The 20,749-nt window shown below is 44.8% G+C and overlaps 1 protein-coding gene across 2 annotated transcripts in view; it reads left to right on the plus strand.

Moving 5' to 3' along the window:
• Positions 1 to 215: 215 nt before the first annotated feature.
• SNCG (synuclein gamma) overlaps positions 216 to 20,749 on the plus strand; it is a 58,800-nt gene continuing 38,266 nt past the window's right edge. The window contains exon 1 of one of the 2 annotated variants that reach the window (XM_068257588.1): positions 216 to 664. In XM_068257588.1, coding sequence (XP_068113689.1) covers positions 544 to 664 — 121 coding nt within the window. In that variant the 5' untranslated portion in view covers positions 216 to 543. Of the gene's footprint in view, positions 665 to 17,187; positions 17,321 to 20,749 lie in introns of those variants that run through there. The other variant, XM_068257589.1, reaches the window with a different exon arrangement.

Below are 20,749 nucleotides of genomic sequence, written 5' to 3' on the forward strand. Positions count from 1 at the left end.
AAACTGACATTTATTATATTACATTATATTACACCTGTTATCTGTTCTAATGCATTTTCTATATGGGTCCTGGAAAGAAAAGGTTAAGAGCACATTTCTGCAGAGCTGGGACTGATTCTTCCAGCAGCCTGCAGGATGTGCTGGTACAGCATCTCTCCCTGCATCAGCAGCTTGTCCTTGAATGAATGTATCATATTGCAGCAGAACACTTTACCAGCTCTAGATGTGGCTGGAAATGTTCCAGTGGTCCTTCGCATCTCCACATATCCCTCCTCCCCTTGCTCTGCTCTTACCCATCTTTTCTTGAGCAGTCTGCTCCTCCCTTCCAGTACCCTCGACCCACCTAAATGTACCATTAATATTTTAGAGCTGGATAGTCGTGGTCATTGGTCAGACTGCACTGCAGCACTTGATAAGAAGCTCACAAAATCTCTGAAAACTATTACACTGCCACCGCCCCACTGAGGACCAGCACACCAACGCAAGTTGCACCTAGGCCAAGCAAAAGAGTTTCTTAAACTTTCCTGCCTGTACAGTGCCAGTATGGATGTCTTTAAGAAAGGTTTCTCCATGGCTAAGGAAGGTGTAGTGGCTGCAGCGGAGAAAACCAAGCAGGGTGTGACTGAGGCTGCAGAGAAGACCAAGGAGGGGGTCATGTATGTAGGTAGGTGAACACATTATTGATCATTTACAAGAATAAAATATGGTACTATGAATTAAGCTTACTGCGCATTCCCCACACTAAAGTCATAGCTTGTCCAGACCTGCTGTGACACATCTTTACAGTTTCACTGATAGGGGAATAATGTTGATTTGCCTAAAAAGTACCAGTAGTCTTATCTGAATCAATTACAAGGTGACCTTGAATCTCTACATTGAAATCCTCTATTATTCATACAGTGTGATATTTAATAAAGCTACTATGAAACTATATATTGACAGACAGCCTGTATGCAAGAAATGACTGTTCAGTGATATTTTCCAATCTGTGTTAGATGTGCATGGAAGTAAAGCTCTAGGCAGAGGAAAACTTTATTAACACAGATCTCATGTACAGATCAGCCTGGTTTTGTTTCTGTACAGAAGGTGAAGAGAGGTTAAAGGAAATGTTCATAATTGCAGTCAGCCCTGCCCATCCTTTTCATGCTGTGGAGGGATTACTGCAGATGCTCCAGAGACGACGAGAGACTAAAATAGACCAGAGATCAATGCTTGCCTTAATTAAGAGTCATTTCGCAGTACAAAGCTTTAAGACAAACCAACCTCTGATAAATGGGACTTATGCTGCCATCTTTCCTTTATGAGCTGTCCTTAGTGCTGAATCTGATCACCCCTGCTTATCTCATACACTCCTAGGATACCCCGTCCTAAAACTGAAACTATGGCTTGGATGCAAACTTCAAAGAAATGTCATTGTCCTTAAAAGACAAGCTTTGGCCTACTATGAATCATGTTCATATTTGAATTTCCTGTCAGGTTATAGTATTACTAAGTAGCATGAGTACATTTTAGAATTTTCACATTTACTGATTTCATTGTTACATAGATCTGTTTAAAAAGTTTGTGAGAAAACCTAAACTTAATATGCCTCCTGATATGCAAAATGTAATTGGCCACAGGTAAAATAAAGGACAATATGTTAATATACAGGTGTGTTCAGAAAAGGTGACTTCATCTGCACACATTTTCTGCAAGAGAACAATGTTCACTTTGCATTTTTCTTCCTCTTTGCACACACTCATATATACATATTGCAGACACTCCTTGATAGTATTTCAAGGAGGAAAAGTGATTCTGCAATTATTTGGCTGACTGTATGACATTAATGCTCTTATTACAAAGGCTATGTATCAAAGCCCTGTGGCACCTCCCTGAGTTGCACAAGATACAGACAGGTTTGTATCTGTTGTTGGGTGGAGCACACAGAGCACAATAGCTAACAAGTGTGTGGCTGGGTGTGTCTGAGGCACTGCAGTAATATTGAGTTCGCCTTTATGTCAAAGGAAAACATTCTGTTACAGTAAGTCCCTTATCTAAAGACGTTACATCATTATTAAGAAGTCAACTCACACAGCCGGGCTTGGAGAGATCTGAGATGCAGTAACTGACACAATAAGAAATGCCTTCATAGAGCTGAAAGTCACTTGCATTATGATCGAGTTATATTCTTAGGTGATTAAAGCTAGATGTATACAAACCGGTCGCTTGCCATTGCTCTCCAAACTATAATATTCTCTATATCGTATGCATTGTAAGAGGAACATTTTACTGACTGGTGGGCTGGTCTTAACTTAGTTGTAATAAAAGAATTCTGATATGACGGCATATACAAGTTTACATTTAATGTATGATATGAAAACATGTTGGGAATTTCGGATGTTCTATACCTGCAATTATATTTGTTATAGGAAACAGTATATTAATTCTTAGCATGTAAGAAACTTAAACTGACTGTCTGAAGCAGTTAAAGAGTAGACAATAAGGACTCATAAACAATACTTTTGCATCTGTCATCGGCAAATAGTATGACTAGGCAACCTAGATCTAAATATGTAATATATATTACTTTTATGTTATACACATATTTTGCCATTTAAATTCAGTTTTAGTGACTTTTATGTCAAGATATATCAGTGGTTAAAATAAACATCTTACTTATTAAACCAGGAGGCAAAAAAAAACTATTATACCAAAGGACATTGTAGATGAAGGGGAAATAAAATATGTATATTGCTGAGACACTTGCATCTGAGATGTTAAAATGAATTAGCAGTCTGGAAAGTGATGCAAAGTCTGCCCCTAGCTGTCTAGCGGGGTAGTGCAATATTTACTCAAGGGGCACATTTTGCCCTAAAGGCCTTGGAAATACACTGAATCATTTACTTACAAATAATGCCAGTAACAGTAAAGGTGGCCACTTACCATACAATTTTTTATATTTATTTTCAATTCAAGAATTGAAAACATTTTTTTCTGATTGATTGTAACATTTGAATAATCTGACCAATGTATTACATGCATGTGTTCAATTTTCCTCCAATTATAAAAAATAATTTATTGTAACCTCTTAAAAAAATTGCTCCAATCTTTATATAAAGAAATTGACTATCTACCCTACATCATTCAATTTCATTAAAAAAATCATCCAAAAAAATCTACCACTCCTGATTTTTTTAAATAAAAGTAGAACATTTGATCACATTTCTAGAACGAATAAAAAGAAAAAAAAACCTTTAGATTTTTCTATGCATCCGATCATTTTAATAGAATTGCAGTACAATTGAATTGTTTTATTGTATCGTGTGTGGCCACCTTGATGCTAACCTATAGCTACATGGATGACTTGAATACTAATGATGTGAATAAAGTGAATAAGTGATAAAAAAATGTGAATAAAGCTTTTATCTTTAATTCAATTACCCCTATTTATTCTTATTTGTAACTACTCCTCTCTGCTCACAAATAATACCGGTAGCTTAAAATTTGGAGCTCGAAGTAGTTTTTGTGATGATCCACAGGCAAATGTAGCAGGGAAGCTTTAAAGTAGTTATCATCAGAAGAGCAGTTTTATGGATAAGTATACAGTCCATGTCTGCTGAAATACAGTCTGCAGTGCTCTACTGTATTGATTGACTTCAAGCTTAAAAGCCGGATTCAGTTTATTTTAAAGTTGCCTCGTGATAGAACACGTCAGGTTTGGTGTGGTGATGTCCATTTGTCAGAGTACTGCAGAGGCTTGGGTGTGGCTACCATGCCCTGCTCAATTCAATTATATCCACACCTAAAAGAAAGCTTATTATCCTGGGAAAGTCAAGGAGTACAGGGCAGGGCTAGGGTGAAGGAAAACATATGGAAATACATCCAGAAACTTGCTACACCTATGGAATAACCTTGGTGCCAATTTGGAAAGTCATCATATAATAATTATGCTGCCCTGATTAAAGTTAATGTGAAACACTTTAAAAAAGGAAGAGGAAAAGGGATTCTCAACAGAGAGTATACTATTATATGTTACATTGCACACGCTGTACATGTTATTAACTTACATAATGAATATTTGTATACTTTGCTTTTGTGCTCCTTTGTTTCCCTTTCGCTGGACACCCAGAATGCTGGGGAGAAAAAGAAAACCAAAAAAAAAAGTACACATCCTGTTTTCAACAGCATAAGCATATATTTCAGTATCTGACTACTGTATATAGGTAAATCTGATGGGAGGCTGGGGACATTTTGTTCTGGATTCTCTACCACTAACTGTTTGCATGTGAGTGTGCGAAGGGTTAATAGATTTTTGCTGTTTTCTAGCCACACCCCCTTCAGCACCTCCCTTTCCCTAATAATTTATTTAATGTCCTAACTAGAGGCGATGTGCCTGGATATATGTATTTCCATTTTACTACTGACCCCTGTGGCTAGGGTCTAATTCAGTGCACTCCCTCCTTCCCCTGTATGTATTTGTCAGCATGCACACAGTTTATGCTGGTGTATGCGCATGGTGCACATGGACACATAACGTTAGCTCCCTTGTGCGATTGGTAAGATGCACCGTCTTTCCCAGGAGAGGAAGTTAGGATGTGTGCTCCTAATCCATTGATAGGTTTGATGCAATGAATGTGTTTGCATGTCTGCACTATGCATGTTACAGGGCCAGAGTTAGGACACCTATGTTTACCTGGGTACTTCTGCGCAGTATAGGTGACTAAGCATAAGAATGCATTCTTCTGTGAACTAAAACCCTGGCTTTTAATTTAGCTGTAGGGATAACAGTTGTGCCTGGATGAGTGAATCTGTGAATGCATTTGTTTGAACATTTGCATGTGAGTGTGCGAAGGGTTAATAGATTTTTGCTGTTTTCTAGCCACACCCCCTTCAGCACCTCCCTTTCCCTAATAATTTATTTAATGTCCTAACTAGAGGCGATGTGCCTGGATATATGTATTTCCATTTTACTACTGACCCCTGTGGCTAGGGTCTAATTCAGTGCACTCCCTCCTTCCCCTGTATGTATTTGTCAGCATGCACACAGCTTATGCTGGTGTATGCGCATGGTGCACATGGACACATAACGTTAGCTCCCTTGTGCGATTGGTAAGATGCACCGTCTTTCCCAGGAGAGGAAGTTAGGATGTGTGCTCCTAATCCATTGATAGGTTTGATGCAATGAATGTGTTTGCATGTCTGCACTATGCATGTTACAGGGCCAGAGTTAGGACACCTATGTTTACCTGGGTACTTCTGCGCAGTATAGGTGACTAAGCATAAGAATGCATTCTTCTGTGAACTAAAACCCTGGCTTTTAATTTAGCTGTAGGGATAACAGTTGTGCCTGGATGAGTGAATCTGTGAATGCATTTGTTTGAACATTTGCATGTGAGTGTGCGAAGGGTTAATAGATTTTTGCTGTTTTCTAGCCACACCCCCTTCAGCACCTCCCTTTCCCTAATAATTTATTTAATGTCCTAACTAGAGGCGATGTGCCTGGATATATGTATTTCCATTTTACTACTGACCCCTGTGGCTAGGGTCTAATTCAGTGCACTCCCTCCTTCCCCTGTATGTATTTGTCAGCATGCACACAGCTTATGCTGGTGTATGCGCATGGTGCACATGGACACATAACGTTAGCTCCCTTGTGCGATTGGTAAGATGCACCGTCTTTCCCAGGAGAGGAAGTTAGGATGTGTGCTCCTAATCCATTGATAGGTTTGATGCAATGAATGTGTTTGCATGTCTGCACTATGCATGTTACAGGGCCAGAGTTAGGACACCTATGTTTACCTGGGTACTTCTGCGCAGTATAGGTGACTAAGCATAAGAATGCATTCTTCTGTGAACTAAAACCCTGGCTTTTAATTTAGCTGTAGGGATAACAGTTGTGCCTGGATGAGTGAATCTGTGAATGCATTTGTTTGAACATTTGCATGTGAGTGTGCGAAGGGTTAATAGATTTTAACTGTTCTTGGGGACACTGATATTTTGAAGTACTTTAGTCAAATAGTACCATACTTTATTCCAATTGTTTATTTTTATGTTTTGTGTTTGACAGTGGTATATAAAGCTGGTGCTGTCAATGTCTTCACTTTCAGTAATTTGAATAATTGAAAAAGTGACCTTCCAAGACCATCACCAGATGTCTGTAAGCAACGGTAACAACTGCATGCAGTTAGGCAATGTTCCTCTCCACCCATTCAACTTACCAGGTACCTGCAGTTGCTGGGTAGTAGTGGAAGTACTTAAAGTGAACCTCCGGACGAAAAATCTACTCAGCAGAACTGAAAAGGCTTGGCGTTTCTTTAACCCTCCTGGTGGTCAATTAAAACCGCCAGAGGGCAGCGCAGCACTATTTTAAATTTTTTTTTTTAAATCATGTAGCTAGCCTAGCGCTAGCTACGTGACAGCCACTGTGCAGCGGCATCTCCCCACCCTCTTCGATCGCCTCTGGCGATCAAGCCCGTCCGGAAATCCCGTTCTAAACGAGATTTCCATTAGGGCTTTCCCATTGCCATGGCGACGGGCGGGATGACGTCATCGACGTAGTGACGTCAAAGGGAGTCCCGGTCCACCCCTCAGCGCTGCCTGGCACTAATTGGCCAGGCAGCGCATGGGGTCCGGGGGTGGGGGGGGGGGGGCGGCGCGCCGCAGCAGGTAGCGGCGAATCGGCGCGGAGGCGCGCTTACCGCCAGGAAGGTTAACAGTTTCACGGCATCAGAACTTTGTTTTTCTTACCAAAGCATCATCTTTAGCTGCATTTTTAGCTAAGCTCCACCCATGAAAGAAAACTGCCCGGGCTTTTTTTCCCTGATGCTGTGCAAAGCATGATGGGATTTCCTATGTTGTTATTCACGTTGCCTAGCAACTGGGAGGGGTGATTAGCACACAGGACAGTTAGAACTGTGTCTCATGCTTCCTGTCACCTCCTTTCAACCAAAAAGATGGCTGCCTTCATGAAATCAAACATTTTCCTGTTCTTTTAAAACAGGGTGGGTAAGAGATTACATTACCTATCTATTTGAATTAACATAACTAATGTAACTTAATGACAGTATGTTTGTTTAGGCTGGAGTTCCTCTTTAAGTGGGAGTTTGAAAACAGGATTTCTGGTGTTGGGTTGCCTATAATGCAAGAAAGACTGCATGTTAACCACATGAGTCCCTCCAACAATTTCCCAGAAGTAGATCACCCAACTGCTTTTAGTGCCACACAATGTCTCACAAATCAATTAGCTATCAAGGACAACAAAGAGATAATTTGTATATTCAGCAGTGATGCACCGTGGGACACCTCAAAAGCTCACTCCAACCGGAATAATCGCAAATACCTTCTGTTTTAAGAAGGTAAACTTCTATTTTGTCCCACCAATGGGAGATTGCCTTCTGCCGTTCAGGCGCGTTGAGCTCCGTTACTAGCCTCAGTAATGTCAGTCCGGGTCTACTGTGCATGGGCGGGAGGTCTACGCATGCGCAGTAGACCCTGACTGGCATTGACTGAGCCTGGTAACGGAGCTCACTGCGGCTGAACGGCAGACCGCGGGAGGACGGCGTGGGAATTAGACATGTTTATGGGGCGGGAGCAAGCCCCGGGTAAGTATTAGAGATGTACTTATGTTCGTCTCTGAGTCTCTTTAAGCTGGGTACACACATCCAATTTTGAATGCCCATTGATTGGCCAATAATTTTTTTGGGCCAGTTTTACCACCTCCATACAATATAAGGCCCAACAGATTTTGAATAACACGAAGAGTTGTGTAGGTAAGCTCTCCTACTATATTGAAATGTAGTAGGTTAATCATCACTCAAAATTTTATTTGTGTACCAGGCTTTAGCTAGGTGGTAGCTGTGTGACAGCATTTGGGAAGTGATCCTTACCACATTTCTTTAAAGCACACCCTTTAACCTCCTTGGTGGTAACCCCGTGTGTGACACGGGGTAAGCCGCCGGAGGGTGCCGCTCAGGCCCTGCTGGGCCGATTTACATATTTTCTTTTTCAAACACGCAGCTAGCACTTTGCTAGCTGCGTGTTGGGTCTGATCGCCACCGCCCGCCGCCAATGCGCTGCCACCCGCCGCGATATAGGGCCCCCCCCCGCATACCCCTTGCGCAGCCTGGCCAATCGCTGCCAGGCTGCGCTATGGGGTGGATCGGGACTCCCTGTGACGTCGCGACATCGATGACGTCATTCCGTTCATTGCCATGGCGACGGGGGAAGCCCTCAAGGTAATCCCGTTCAGAACGGGATTTCCTTATGGGCAAGCGGCGCCGGTGGCGATCTAAATATACGGGGGGATGCCGCAGGGAGGGGGGAAGCATGTAGCTAGCGCTAGGCTAGCTACATGCTTAAAAAAAAAAAAGGTGAAAAAAACCCTCCCGCGGCCGCGCAGCCGCGGGAATTATACCGCCAGGGAAGTTAAAGAAATATCAGAAGTCAGAGGAATATGGAGGCTGATATATTTATTTCATTGCAAACAATGCAAACTGCCTGGCTGTCCTGCTGATCCTTTTCTTCTAATACTTTTAGCCACAGACCCCAAACAAGCATGCAGATTGAATGTTTCTGACTGAGGTCTGACTAGATTAGCTGCATGCTTACTTCAGTTGTGTGATTCAGACACTACTGCAGCCAACATAATTAACAAGACAGCTAGGCAACTAGTATTGTTTAAAATGAAATAAATGTGGTAGCCACCATATGACTCTCAAGCCATTTTCCCTCAACATTGTTGGTATTTGGAAATGCCGAGAGTAAGGCATGAGTTATTGGGCATCAGCAAGTAGGAGTGTCTGTCTACTGTTTGCTTTGAAATAGACAAATTAAACTTTCAACAGCTGTGAGAAAGCTGCATATCTTCTTAGATATGCAAGATTCTAGATTTAGGAAAAGTTGCTATAATATAAACTACTATTTAGGTTATCAGAATATTAGATTATATATGTATATCCCCCTGTAATATAGACTATAGCCCCATATACTGTATGTACACCCTTCAAGCTAAAGGATAACAATACTTTCACATATTTTAATCACAGAAAGCTTTAAAATGAATGTTCAATAAGCCACATTTATTGCATCACTGAATGTATCCTAGAATGGAGACATCCTTTCAGCTGAAAGTTTTGTCTGTTCTTCTTTGCTAAAGTTCATGCCTTCACTCCAGCCAAACTCGAGACAGTGGGGCAGATATTCCAAAACCAGTGCAAAAAGCAAACTTGATGCTAAACAGATGCAATGATAAAGCAGTTGCTCAAATCAGGCAATCTGTATCCATGATTACAGGTGTAACTCCAGTCCTCAAGGGCCATATCCATGCCAGTGTTTAGGATGGACAGAGAAATGGTGAAATGTGTTCTACTTGATGAGCCACAAATTTCCTGATTCAGTCTCATCAATGAATTTGAGCTCTGCCAAAAATGTTTGAGGACCTCAGCCATTGCGGTAACTACAAATCCCCCCCCCCCTGCAAAACTTTGATGAGGCCCCCATTGTTCACACCCTTTCCCTTGCCTACTCCTGGTGACTCTAACTAAAACATCTGAAGAATGGATCCCTTTATTAGGGGGAGCAAAATGGTAATTGGGGCCCCGTACAGCTCTGGCCCCTGCTGCAATTTACAGGGGTTGCTCGCCTGTAGGTATGCCCTTGACCTCAGCCCTTGAGGACTGAAGTTTGACATCCCTGATATAGACATCTGCTCCATTTTGCACCAGTTATCCTCCAGCTTTTTTTTTGCGCTGGTTTTCACAAATTTGCCCCACTGTAATTTTGCCATGTAACAAAAAGAACATATTCACTACAGAGGATTATGAAACTGCACTGTGATGTTCTAAATTTTGATACAGGGCCATACTGTATATTTTCATCATCACTGTCTAATTGCTGACATATTTACTTATAAGGTATTTATAAAGCTGTGATGTTCCACAGTGCGATTAAAATATGACACCACATTTTAAAGGAAACCTGAAGTGAGAGGGATATGGTGGCTACCATATTTATTTCCCTTTAAACAATGTAGCCTGGCTGTCTTGCTGATCCTCTGCCTCTAATGCTTTAGCCATAGCCCCTGAACAAGCATGGAGATCAGATGTTTGACTGAAGTTTGACTGGATTTGCCGAATGCTTGTTTCAGGTGTGCGATTCAGGCACCAATGCAGCCAAAGAGATCAGCAGGACTGCCAGGCAACTGTCATTGTTTAAAAGGAAATACATATGGCAGCCTTCATATCCATCTCAATTAAGGTGTCCTTTAACATCTCTTCCTTGAAGGCAGCGATGCCTACTCTTAAGAGAGCTTATCCTGGATTAATCTTGCTCTAGGGGGTGCATTTTGCAATGATGCAGTAATTTACCCTTTTAAATAGGTGAACCTTAGACATTGACTAGTACTGTTTTGGTGCCAAATGACCATTGAAGGACAACTATTGTGAACAATTTAAAATACATACATATAAATGTACATTTCTCCCAGAGTAAAATGCTCTATAAATTATTTTTCCCATGCTGCTGTCACTTGTGGTAGGCAGCAGGGTCGGACTGGGACACTGGGGGCCCACCAAAGAAATTTCAACCTGGGGCCCACACATTCCATGATTGCGGTGAAAAAAGGGCATGACCATGCACCGGAAGGTGGGCGTGGTCATGATTTATTATGGGCAGGGCCAAATGTACATAATCTTAGCAGCATTGTAATTCAGAGACACTGCTGCCCAGCAAAACTTTGCATAGAGTTCCCTCCTTCAATATAAAGTAATGTCCTACTTTGCAGAGGTAGCGACCACATCGGAGCCCTTGGGACAGAGGGGCCCTCCCTTAACTACTGTATTACCTCTCTATTGGTCCTTTGCTCATAATAATCACTTCTATAGATACTTTGAACAGTGGTAATCATTAAGCTATTTCCCATCCCCTTCTTGCATCTCTGACACTGTAGTTGCCATTGGCAGGTTTTGGTGCGTCGTACTAATTGTTATATATAGAGTGCTTGGGGGGGGGGGGGGCATTGTAAAATTTGCATCGAGGCCTACAGCTCCTTAGCTACGCCACTGCTCTCAGCATGAGTGATTACAGCACTGAGAAGAGAATTTGTGCTGCAGGCAGCAATTGGAGCTCTGTCAGACAGGGGAAAGGGGGAGGGGGCCCACCAGAGACCTGGAGGGGGGGCCCACCGAGGGAAAAAAACTGTACTACTGTGGCCCAGTCCGACCCTGGTAAGCAGTAAAAAGCTGACATATATGACAGATTTTGGATGAGTCCATTTCCTCTTGGTGTTCAGTATTACCTTTATTCTTTACAAAAAGAACCCCATCTGAACAGAGCCGGGACAAGGTTCTTCAGCACCCAAGGCTGAGACAGCAAAGTGCGCCCCTCCATCCCTCCCACCCCAGCTGTCACACACTGATTGCTATTAGACTAATAGGTGCACCAGGGCCCCCAACACCTTAATCTCCAGTTATCTGGCTTGCAGTCACTGTCACATGTATCCTCTTTTCTTATTTCTTTCTGCTTCAAACACAATTGGGAATGACAACTGAATGAATTGTGCATCCCTCCTACACTGCCGACAATCCGCATTCCATTAATGCGAATTATCGCTACCGTTTCCGATTACGATTTCCGCATTCCGATGCGGATTTTTCACGGTAATTTCTGCCAACATTAACATTGATTTTCTCAAAAACTACAAGGTCTTTTTAAAATATTTTTTTTCCTCTTCTTCCCATTTGTCTGCTTAACATTTCCTGAAAATTTGGTGTTTCTAGCTCCCATGGGGGCTTTGCTATTAACCTATTTTGGTTCCTGGACGTAGTTTCTACGGCCAGGAACCATGCGCGCTACTGCGCGCCCCCGCGGCCGATCGTGCACGTGCACTCCCGGCCGCGGATTCGGTAGCCAAGGAATCAATGTATCGGGCTACGGAGCCCGATCATTGATTCCTCTCCCCCGCTGAAAAAGCGACAGCTTCTCTCGGAAGCTGAGCTTTTTCTGGCCGTCTTCTTCCTGATGCGTCACTCTAAGCGCGTGCTACGCTTAGAGTGACGTCATGTAAACAAACTCATGGCCGCCATCTTATGGCCAAAAAGTAATACTACACCTGAAAAAAACAAACAAACAGAATTAACACACACTTACATTATAAATCTATTGTTTACCTCCCACCCTCCCAAAAGTACCCAAATAAAATGTTTAGTATAAAAAAAAAAAAACATTACAATAATAATAAAAAAAAAACATGTAAATATTTACCTAAGGGTCTAAACTTTTTAAATATCAATGTAAAGATGAAATATTTCTATATTTTTTTTATTTTAAACTTGTAAATAGTGATAGATGCAAAATGGAAAAAATGCACCTTTATTTCCAAATAAAATATTGTCGCCATACATTGTGATAGGGACATAATTTTAACGGTGTAATAACCGGGACATATGGACAAATACAATACGCGAGTTTTAATTATGGAGGCATGTATTATTTTAAAACTATAATGGCTGAAAACTGAGAAATAATGAATTTTTCCATTTTTTTCTTATTCTTCCTGTTAAAATGCATTTACAGTAAAGTGGCTCTTAGCAAAATGTACCCCCCAAAGAAAGCCTAATTGGTGGCGGAAAAAACAAGATATAGATCAGTGCATTGTGATAAGTAGTGATAAAGTTATAGGCTAATGAATGGGAGGTGAACATTTCTCACGTGAAAACGACGTAACCTGAATGGGTTAAGCTCTAAATTTAATGTCATACCGCATATCGGTAATGCAAATTTTCTGCATTTTACAGTCAACAGCGGCCAAATTTGGCGGTTAATAGCAAAGCCCCCGTAGGGTCTACAAACACCACATTTTCAGGGTATGTTAAGCACAAAACATTACATACCGTAGAAGTGAGAATCTCAGGGACATTTTAGTGCATAGTACGTATACTAAACGAGAACAAGGACAATCACACCTCACATGGCTACCACCCAAACCAAGGGGCTCATTCAAATGTGGCCATTGTAAGGCCTGCCCATTTATGCCCACAGTGAAAGATTTCGTAGCTAAGGCAACGGAAAGGAAATTCACTATCAGGTCATTCTTTAATTGCAACACGAGAGGCCTGGTATATGTTGCTAGATGCCCCTATGATTTATTATATGTAGGCAAAACCACCAGGGCCCTGAAGGACAGGGTCCTGGAACATGCAGGTGATGTCAAGCATAAAAGTGTTACCCCACTTGCCCGTCATATGAACAGTAATCACAGTTTAACCCCGTTGGCCCTGCAATTTTGGGGACTCCAACAATGGAAATGTGGGGTCAGCCTGTGGGTTTTGGACAGGGAACTATTACAATTAGAAGTCTCGTGGATCTTTAGAATGGACACCCTAGCACCGAAAGGGTTAATTGAAGATTTTTCTGTCAAGTGTTTTTTATAATTCTTCACAATATCTCCAATTATGTAATGCTCCGTTTAAACCTACCTACACATGCCTGGATTAACTGCCCAGACATCCACTAGGATAGTGCGATCCATCCACTCATTATGCTTTGATTCATATAATGGCATCTGTTTGAGAGATTTACCCATGCACAGTGGACCCTCTCCTGCCCTCCCCCCCCCCCCCCCCCCGTTCTGTGGCACCTTATAAACAATATCATGTTCACCTCATCCTTATTAATTTCCTACCATCTCGCAGTCCACAATGTGATGCCAAGCATATTAAGGCCTCAATTCACGGAGCATTATCAAACGTTTATCAAACACTTTGTCAAACGTTTGATAATTTACCTCATGGGTAAAATCTCATTTTAAATTCACTAAGGTGTTATATATTTATCGAATGTTTTACCGACAAAACGTTCAACAAATATATAACACCTTAGTGAGATTTTACCCATGAGGTAAATTATCAAACGTTTGATAAAGTGTTTGATAAACGTTTAATAATGCTCCCTGAATTGAGGCCTAAGTATGCTAGTTGTGGGGTACTAGATGCGGTGTTCATGCATCACCCCGCACTCATTAGAAATACTGTACAATGCATCACCTACTCCATTAGGTTTTACTTGTTCTTGCAGAGACATATTGGAGGAGGATTCATTATACATGTCCAAAGAACCACATTCCATTTGTCCTGGGCTCCTATCATCTATGCCAAATCAACTAGATGTTATACCTCCTCAACTATGCATTGGTCATACACCCAGCAATAGTGCTTGATCAGTGCTAGAACACTTTATTAATTACACACAGGCATTGCCAGCGTCGATTTCAGCATAAAAGATTATCTTTGCTGTACAGCAGCGCTATAAACAATAGATTAGTGTCACAGCATTTTATTTTTCACACACAGGCACTGCCAGCGTCTGCTTCAGCATAAAATACTTGATCTTTGCTGTGCAGCAGCACTGTAAACAATAGATATGCAGAATAGTGTTGTCCGGATCATGAACGATTCGGATCTTTGATCCGAATCTATTTTGTGAGTCGAATCATCCGAATCATCAAAATGAGTGATTCGGATCGCAAAAGGGGCGGGGCCAGGAGCGGCACGCCCCCTCTCAGCGGGGTCCTGGAAGCAGAGCAGAGATGGATCGCTCTGTTGGAGGGGACTCAGGGGAGCCAGCCTTGCAGGGACAGGTAGAGGGGACATGGGTGCCACTGCCAGATATGTGTAGAGCACACATACTGGCTATAACGTGCTGCTAATTATAGGCTGTCTGCAGGGCCGGCCTAAGGTTTCACAGCGCCCTGAGCGAACCAGATTTTGGTGCCCCCCCCATTCATCCTCTTCGCGTGTGAGCGCACCACACACATACACTAATGGGGGGGGGGGGCTTAGTAGTGTGTAGGTAGATAGGTAGGTGCCCCCAGTACAGGTTAGATAGGTAGGTACCTGCAACATAGGTTAGATAGGTAGCTGCCCCAGTATAGATTAAATAGGTAGATGCCCCCAGTATAGATTAGATAGGTAGCTGCCCCCAGTATAGGTTAGATAGGTAGGTGCCCCCAGTATAGATTAGATAAGTAGCTGCCCCCCAGTATAGATTAGATAAGTAGGTGCCCCCCATATAGATTAGATAGGTAACTGCCCCCAGTGTAGATTAGATAGGTAGCTGCCCCCCAGTATAGGTTAGATAGGTAGCTGCCCCCCAGTATAGGTAGGTGCCCCCAGTATTGGCTATATAGGTAGCCGCCCCCAGTATAGGTTAGATAGGTAGCTGCCCCCCAGTATAGGTTAGATAGGTAGCTGCCCCCCAGTATAGGTAAGTGCCCCCAGTATTGGCTATATAGGTAGCCGCCCCCAGTATAGGTTAGATAGGTAGCTGCCCCCCAGTATAGGTTAGATAGGTAGCTGCCCCCCAGTATAGGTAAGTGCCCCCAGTATTGGCTATATAGGTAGCCGCCCCCAGTATAGGTTAGATAGGTAGCTGCCCCCCAGTATAGGTTAGATAGGTAGGTGCCCCCCAGTATAGGTTAGATAGGTAGCTGCCCCCAGTATATATTAGATAGCTGCCCCCAGTATAGGTTAGATAGGTAGCTGCCCCCAGTATAGGTTAGATAGGTAGGTGCCCCCCAGTATAGGTTAGATAGGTAGGTACCCCCCAGTATAGGTTAGATAGGTAGCTGCCCCCAGTATAGGTTAGATAGGTAGCTGCCCCCAGTATAGGTTAGATAGGTAGCTGCCCCCAGTATAGATTAGATAGGTAGCTGCCCCCAGTATAGGTTAGGTAGGTAGGTGCCCCCTAGTATAGGTTTGTTGCCCTCTAGTATTGGCTATATAGGTAGCCGCCCCCAGTATAGGTTAGATAGGTAGCTGCCCCCCAGTATAGGTTAGGTAGGTAGGTGCCCCCCAGTATAGGTAGGTGCCCCCAGTATTGGCTCTATAGGTAGCCGCCCCCAGTATAGGTTAGATAGGTAGCTGCCCCCCAGCGTAGGTTAGATTAGGTAGGTGCCCCCCAGTATAGGTTAGATAGGTAGCTGCCCCCAGTATAGGTTAGATAGGTAGCTGCCCCCAGTATAAGGTAGGTAGGTAGGTAGGTGCCCCCCCGCATAGTGGAGGGGGGAGCCGCGGGGAGGGCAGCCTGACCTCTCCCTCCCTTCCTCTCCGGGCCATCCTCTGTGCTCCCCCCTCCGATGCAGACTGCAGCAGAAAGAACTCACCTCCCTGGTTCCGATCGCCGGCGCCTCTCACTTGCCGCTGGTATCTTCTACATTAGTTACTGATGCACACTAAACTTCCTGCTTAACAGGAAGTTTAGTGTGTATCGGTAAACTATGTAGAAGAGAGTAGACCAGCGGCAAGTGAGAGGCGCCGGCGATCGGAACCAGGGAGGTGAGTTCTTTCTGCTGCAGTCTGCATCGGAGGGGGGAGCACAGAGGATGGCCCGGAGAGGAAGGGAGGGAGAGGTCGGGCTGCCCTCCCCGCGGCTCCCCCCTCCATCACGGCGCACGCACATCACCCCCAGCAGCGGCACCAGGGGGCGGAGCGGGAGTACCCAGCCGGGGCCGCAGCGGCAGCATTGATATTAAAACACGCAGCCAGGGGAGAGGAGCGCCCCCTGGAAGCCGGCGCCCTGAGCGATCGCACCGGTCGCTCAGGTCAAAGGCCGGCCCTGGCTGTCTGTTCCGTAGTTGTGCACAGTGAACACATTGGAAACTTTTGGCACAGCTCAGTAACTTTGCAGGCACTGTGATTGCAGCGTAATATGATCCTCCTGCACTCGGCACAGCTGCACTTATCTTTGGGCAATGCTTTCTTTCACTGTGCGACGTTTCCATTCAAGGTATACAGATGAACATGTAGGTGAAATACATGTAAAGCATATGATTGCAGCATGTGGGTATTGTGTGCAAACAAACATTTCTGCTCCCTGCTCGTCCCTCCTCCCTTCTCTGTCCACTCCCTGCCCTCTGTCCATCTTCTCCCCTTCTCTGTGTGTCCACCCCCCTCTCCTTCTCCTGCCCTGCTAGTCATTTCAACCCCCGAATGCTTCCTTTGTAAAATGATCCGAGAATCGGATCAAAGATCCGGATCTTTTCAATGATCCGATTCGAATCATCCGGATCATTGAAAAGATCCGAACTTCCCATCTCTAATGCAGAATCAAGTGGTTACTTGACAACCAGAGGGGAAGTGATGTCACAGGATGTGACATCACGGATCCCAGAGTGAGGCTTGGACAGCAGCAGCTAGTCTATGAGGAAGTATTCCTCACACAGCAGATGGGGCTGGAAAATTCCTTGTGGATGTGTGATGGGGAATCGTTTTTAACACTGAACATGGATTTCCATTTGGAGGGAGGCACTGCTTAGATTGAATGCAGATGTGGGGAGGTCCCATATCAAGTATTTAAACCTGGCTAGCATACTAGCCGACCAGCTCTGACTTGGGCTGATGCTGGGGGAATTTTTGTTGGTTGGTTGGTGGGGGGGGGTTATGTATACTGTATTTTGATTTGTGCACTTCTGTTCTCCTGATGACGCCCTAATTAAGGGGTGAAACAATTGTTGAGTAGCACCCACTGTCTATATATGTATGCACCCTTATATTTCTTTCCTCATACACCCCAGCTACACCTTCTGTGAAGGCTTACAACTGTTTCAGTGAAGAGGCATAGCTAGGGCTTTCAGCGCCCGGGGACAAAGACTATTTATGCGCCCCCCAAGGAGTAATTGCGCCGTGCCAAAAAGGGGTGTGTCCATGCATACGAGTGTGGGCGTGGCCATGGGCGGAGCCCATGGATGGAGTCTCTGCATTTGCAGAGACAAGATGGATTTGGCTGCTGCTCAGTGGCTCCGCTCGGCGCTCTAACTCTAACGCGGCGGCCACGTGTGACGTCACTAGGGACCGGTGGCGTACCTAGGGCATTTGACACCCGGTGCTAAGTAGTAAATGACATCCCCCCCACACACATCCCCCCACACACTCACACAAGAAGGAAAGGAGTAAGTGTGTCATGCTAGGTGCGCCACGGCGGGTAATGCCAGGTATAGGTGCCCCCAGTATAAGTAGCATAGAATAGTTGCCAGCAGTATAGGTTTACTGGAATAGCTGCCCACAGTACAGGTAGCCTGGAATAGTTGCCCCCAGTATAGGTCGCCTGGAATAGGTTCCCCCAGTATAGGTAGCCTGGAATAGTTGCCCGCACTAGGGAACAGCAGCAGCGCAGTACGTGGCGGCAGCAGCGAATCCTGGGATCTTAGGAGGTAAGTAGCTCAGCTGGGGAGGAGGAAGGCTAAGTAGGGAGGGTAAGTATTTGCGGGAGGTAGAGTAGGTAGCTGCTGCTTGAAGGGGGAGGGGGGAGTATAGATCGATAGGGAGGTTAGGTAGTTGTAACTGGGTAGAAGAAAGGTCGGTGCAGTTGGGTGAGCTGTAGGGTGGGTAGGTAGGTAGCTGGGGCTGACCGAACGTATGGAGGGTAGGTAGCTAAATTTAGGTAGGAGGTAGGTAAGGTGGGTAGGTAGCTGCGGATGGTTGGGCTGTATTGAGGTTAGGGTAGCTGCAACAGGCAGGAGGGAGGGTAGGTATTGCAGTCAGGAGGGCATATGGAGGGTAGGTAGCAGCATCTGGCTAGGTGGTAAATAGGGAGGGTAGGCACCTGTGGCTGAGTGGGTTGTATTGAGATTAAGTAGCTGTTAATGGGCAGGAGGGAGGGTAGGTGGCTGGGCGGGCACATGTAGGGTAGGAGGCTAAAACTTGGTAGGTTGGTAGGGAGAGTAGGTAGCCCGTGTCACCTTCTGTCCCCCTCTGTCACCTCTTGTCCCCCTCCCTGTGCTCAGTCTCCATTCTGCTTCCCGTTGTCTCAGTTCTGCTTCATGCTGTCACCTCTGCTCCCCGCTGTGTCACCTCTGCTTCCCCCAAGTCACCTCTGCTCCCCCTAGTGTCACTTCTGCTTTCCGCTGTCACCTCTGCTTCCCCATGTCACCTCTGCTTCCCCCAAGTCAACTTTGCTCCCTGCTGTGTGACCTCTGCTCACCTTGTGTCACCTCTGCTTTCCCATGTCACCTCTGCTCCCTGCTTTGTCACCTCTGCTCTCCCTTGTGTCACCTCTGCTCCCTGCTGTGTCACCGCTGCTCCGCCATGTCACCTCTGCTTCCCCATGTCACCTCTGCTTCCCCCAAGTCACCTTTTCTCCCTGCTGTGTGACCTCTGCTCCCCCTTGTGTCACTTCCGCTTCCCCATGTCACCTCTGCTCCCCGTTGTGTCACATTTGCTCCCCCCTTGTGTCACCTCTGCTTCCCCCATGTCACCGCTGCTTCCTGCTGTGTCGCTTCTGCTTCCCTCATGACCTCTGTTTCCCCATGTCACCTCTACTTTCCCGTCACCTTTGCTCCCCACTGCTCCCGGCTGTGTCACATGTGCTTCCCCCTCCCCAATGTCACCTCTGTCCCATCACCTCTGACCCCCCCCCTCCATGTCACATCTGCTCCCCTATGTCACCTATGCTCCTTGTGTCACCTCTGCCCCCCCACCTCTGATTCCCCCCCCCCTTCCATGTCACCTCTGCTCATCATGTCACCTCTGCCCCATCACCTCTGATTCCCCTCTGTGTCACATCTTCTCCCTCCCCCATGTCACCTCTTCCCCCATCCCCTCTGATTCCCCCACCCACCTCCGTGTCACATCTGCTCCCCCCTTCTCTTGCGCTCCGTGGCCGCCCGCTTTCATTTGCTGGAGATTAAATAACTCACATTGGCCCCGATCCAGCGCGGAAATTCACCGCTCTTCCACCTCTCAGCTCGGGTCACCATGGTTACTTCTGTCCGCTGCCTCTCGTGATGACTTCATCATGAGAGACGCGGACAGAAGTAACCGGAAGTAACCCTGTTTCAGTGACCCCTATGGGTCAATAGTATGTGAGTGATAGATAGTGACTTACCACAGTAATTCTAAGACTGGCTGTGGGAGTCGGATTTATCATATCAATACAGGTTATCCTTTGACTCATGTGCAGCCACAGAGTGGAGTGTGATGGGAGGAGATAGCTACTTGATCATATAGGTGTGTGTGTGTGTGTGGGGGGGGGGGAATCAGCAAAGGCCCTCAGCCCCCAGAACTCTACACTGCCATTGAGTCACATGTTGTAGCACACAAAAGTGTCATTCTACATGAGCCTTCATTGCTTGCTTTTTTAGATATGTGTTTTTCACAAGTGGGGGTATTACGAATCAGACACCCACCACGTGTGAATTTTTAAGATTACCTTTGTAATCACCCTCTTTTGTACCTATGTGGCCTGAGCCCTATGGGCAAAGTGTGATATTGATATTTTTTTTTTGCCAGTACTGTTCCACGAAAATCCGCATTGGAACCGCTATGTGGTATGATGCCGACTTTAGCAGTTAATAGCAAAGCCCCCATAGGTGCTAGAAACACCACATTTTCAGGGAATGTTAAACAGAAAAGTAGGAACAAGAGGAAAACAAAAATTCAATGTACATTTTTATAAGTATGCATTTTAAATATTTACACAATAGTTGTCCTTCAAGTATTATAACTTGTAAAGGTGTGATGTCCAACAATGAAAAGTCATGGTTTATCTGCCAAATCACAACTTTCGTATTAGTGATCCCTATGTTTGCCAGTAGGGGACTCTATATTATTGTTTAGATATACAAGCACATATTTCAAAACCCTAAGGCATCTCACTGATATCAATGGATTGTAACCTGTTCGAGCTGTTTAGCAGAGAGTACAATTGGCTGAAATACATAACAATGATTTTCTGGGTCATGTTATGGGAATGAACAAGTGTAAATACAACAGCATTAATG

This window comes from Hyperolius riggenbachi, chromosome 10 (assembly GCF_040937935.1).
Source record: "Hyperolius riggenbachi isolate aHypRig1 chromosome 10, aHypRig1.pri, whole genome shotgun sequence".
NCBI lineage: Eukaryota > Metazoa > Chordata > Amphibia > Anura > Hyperoliidae > Hyperolius > Hyperolius riggenbachi.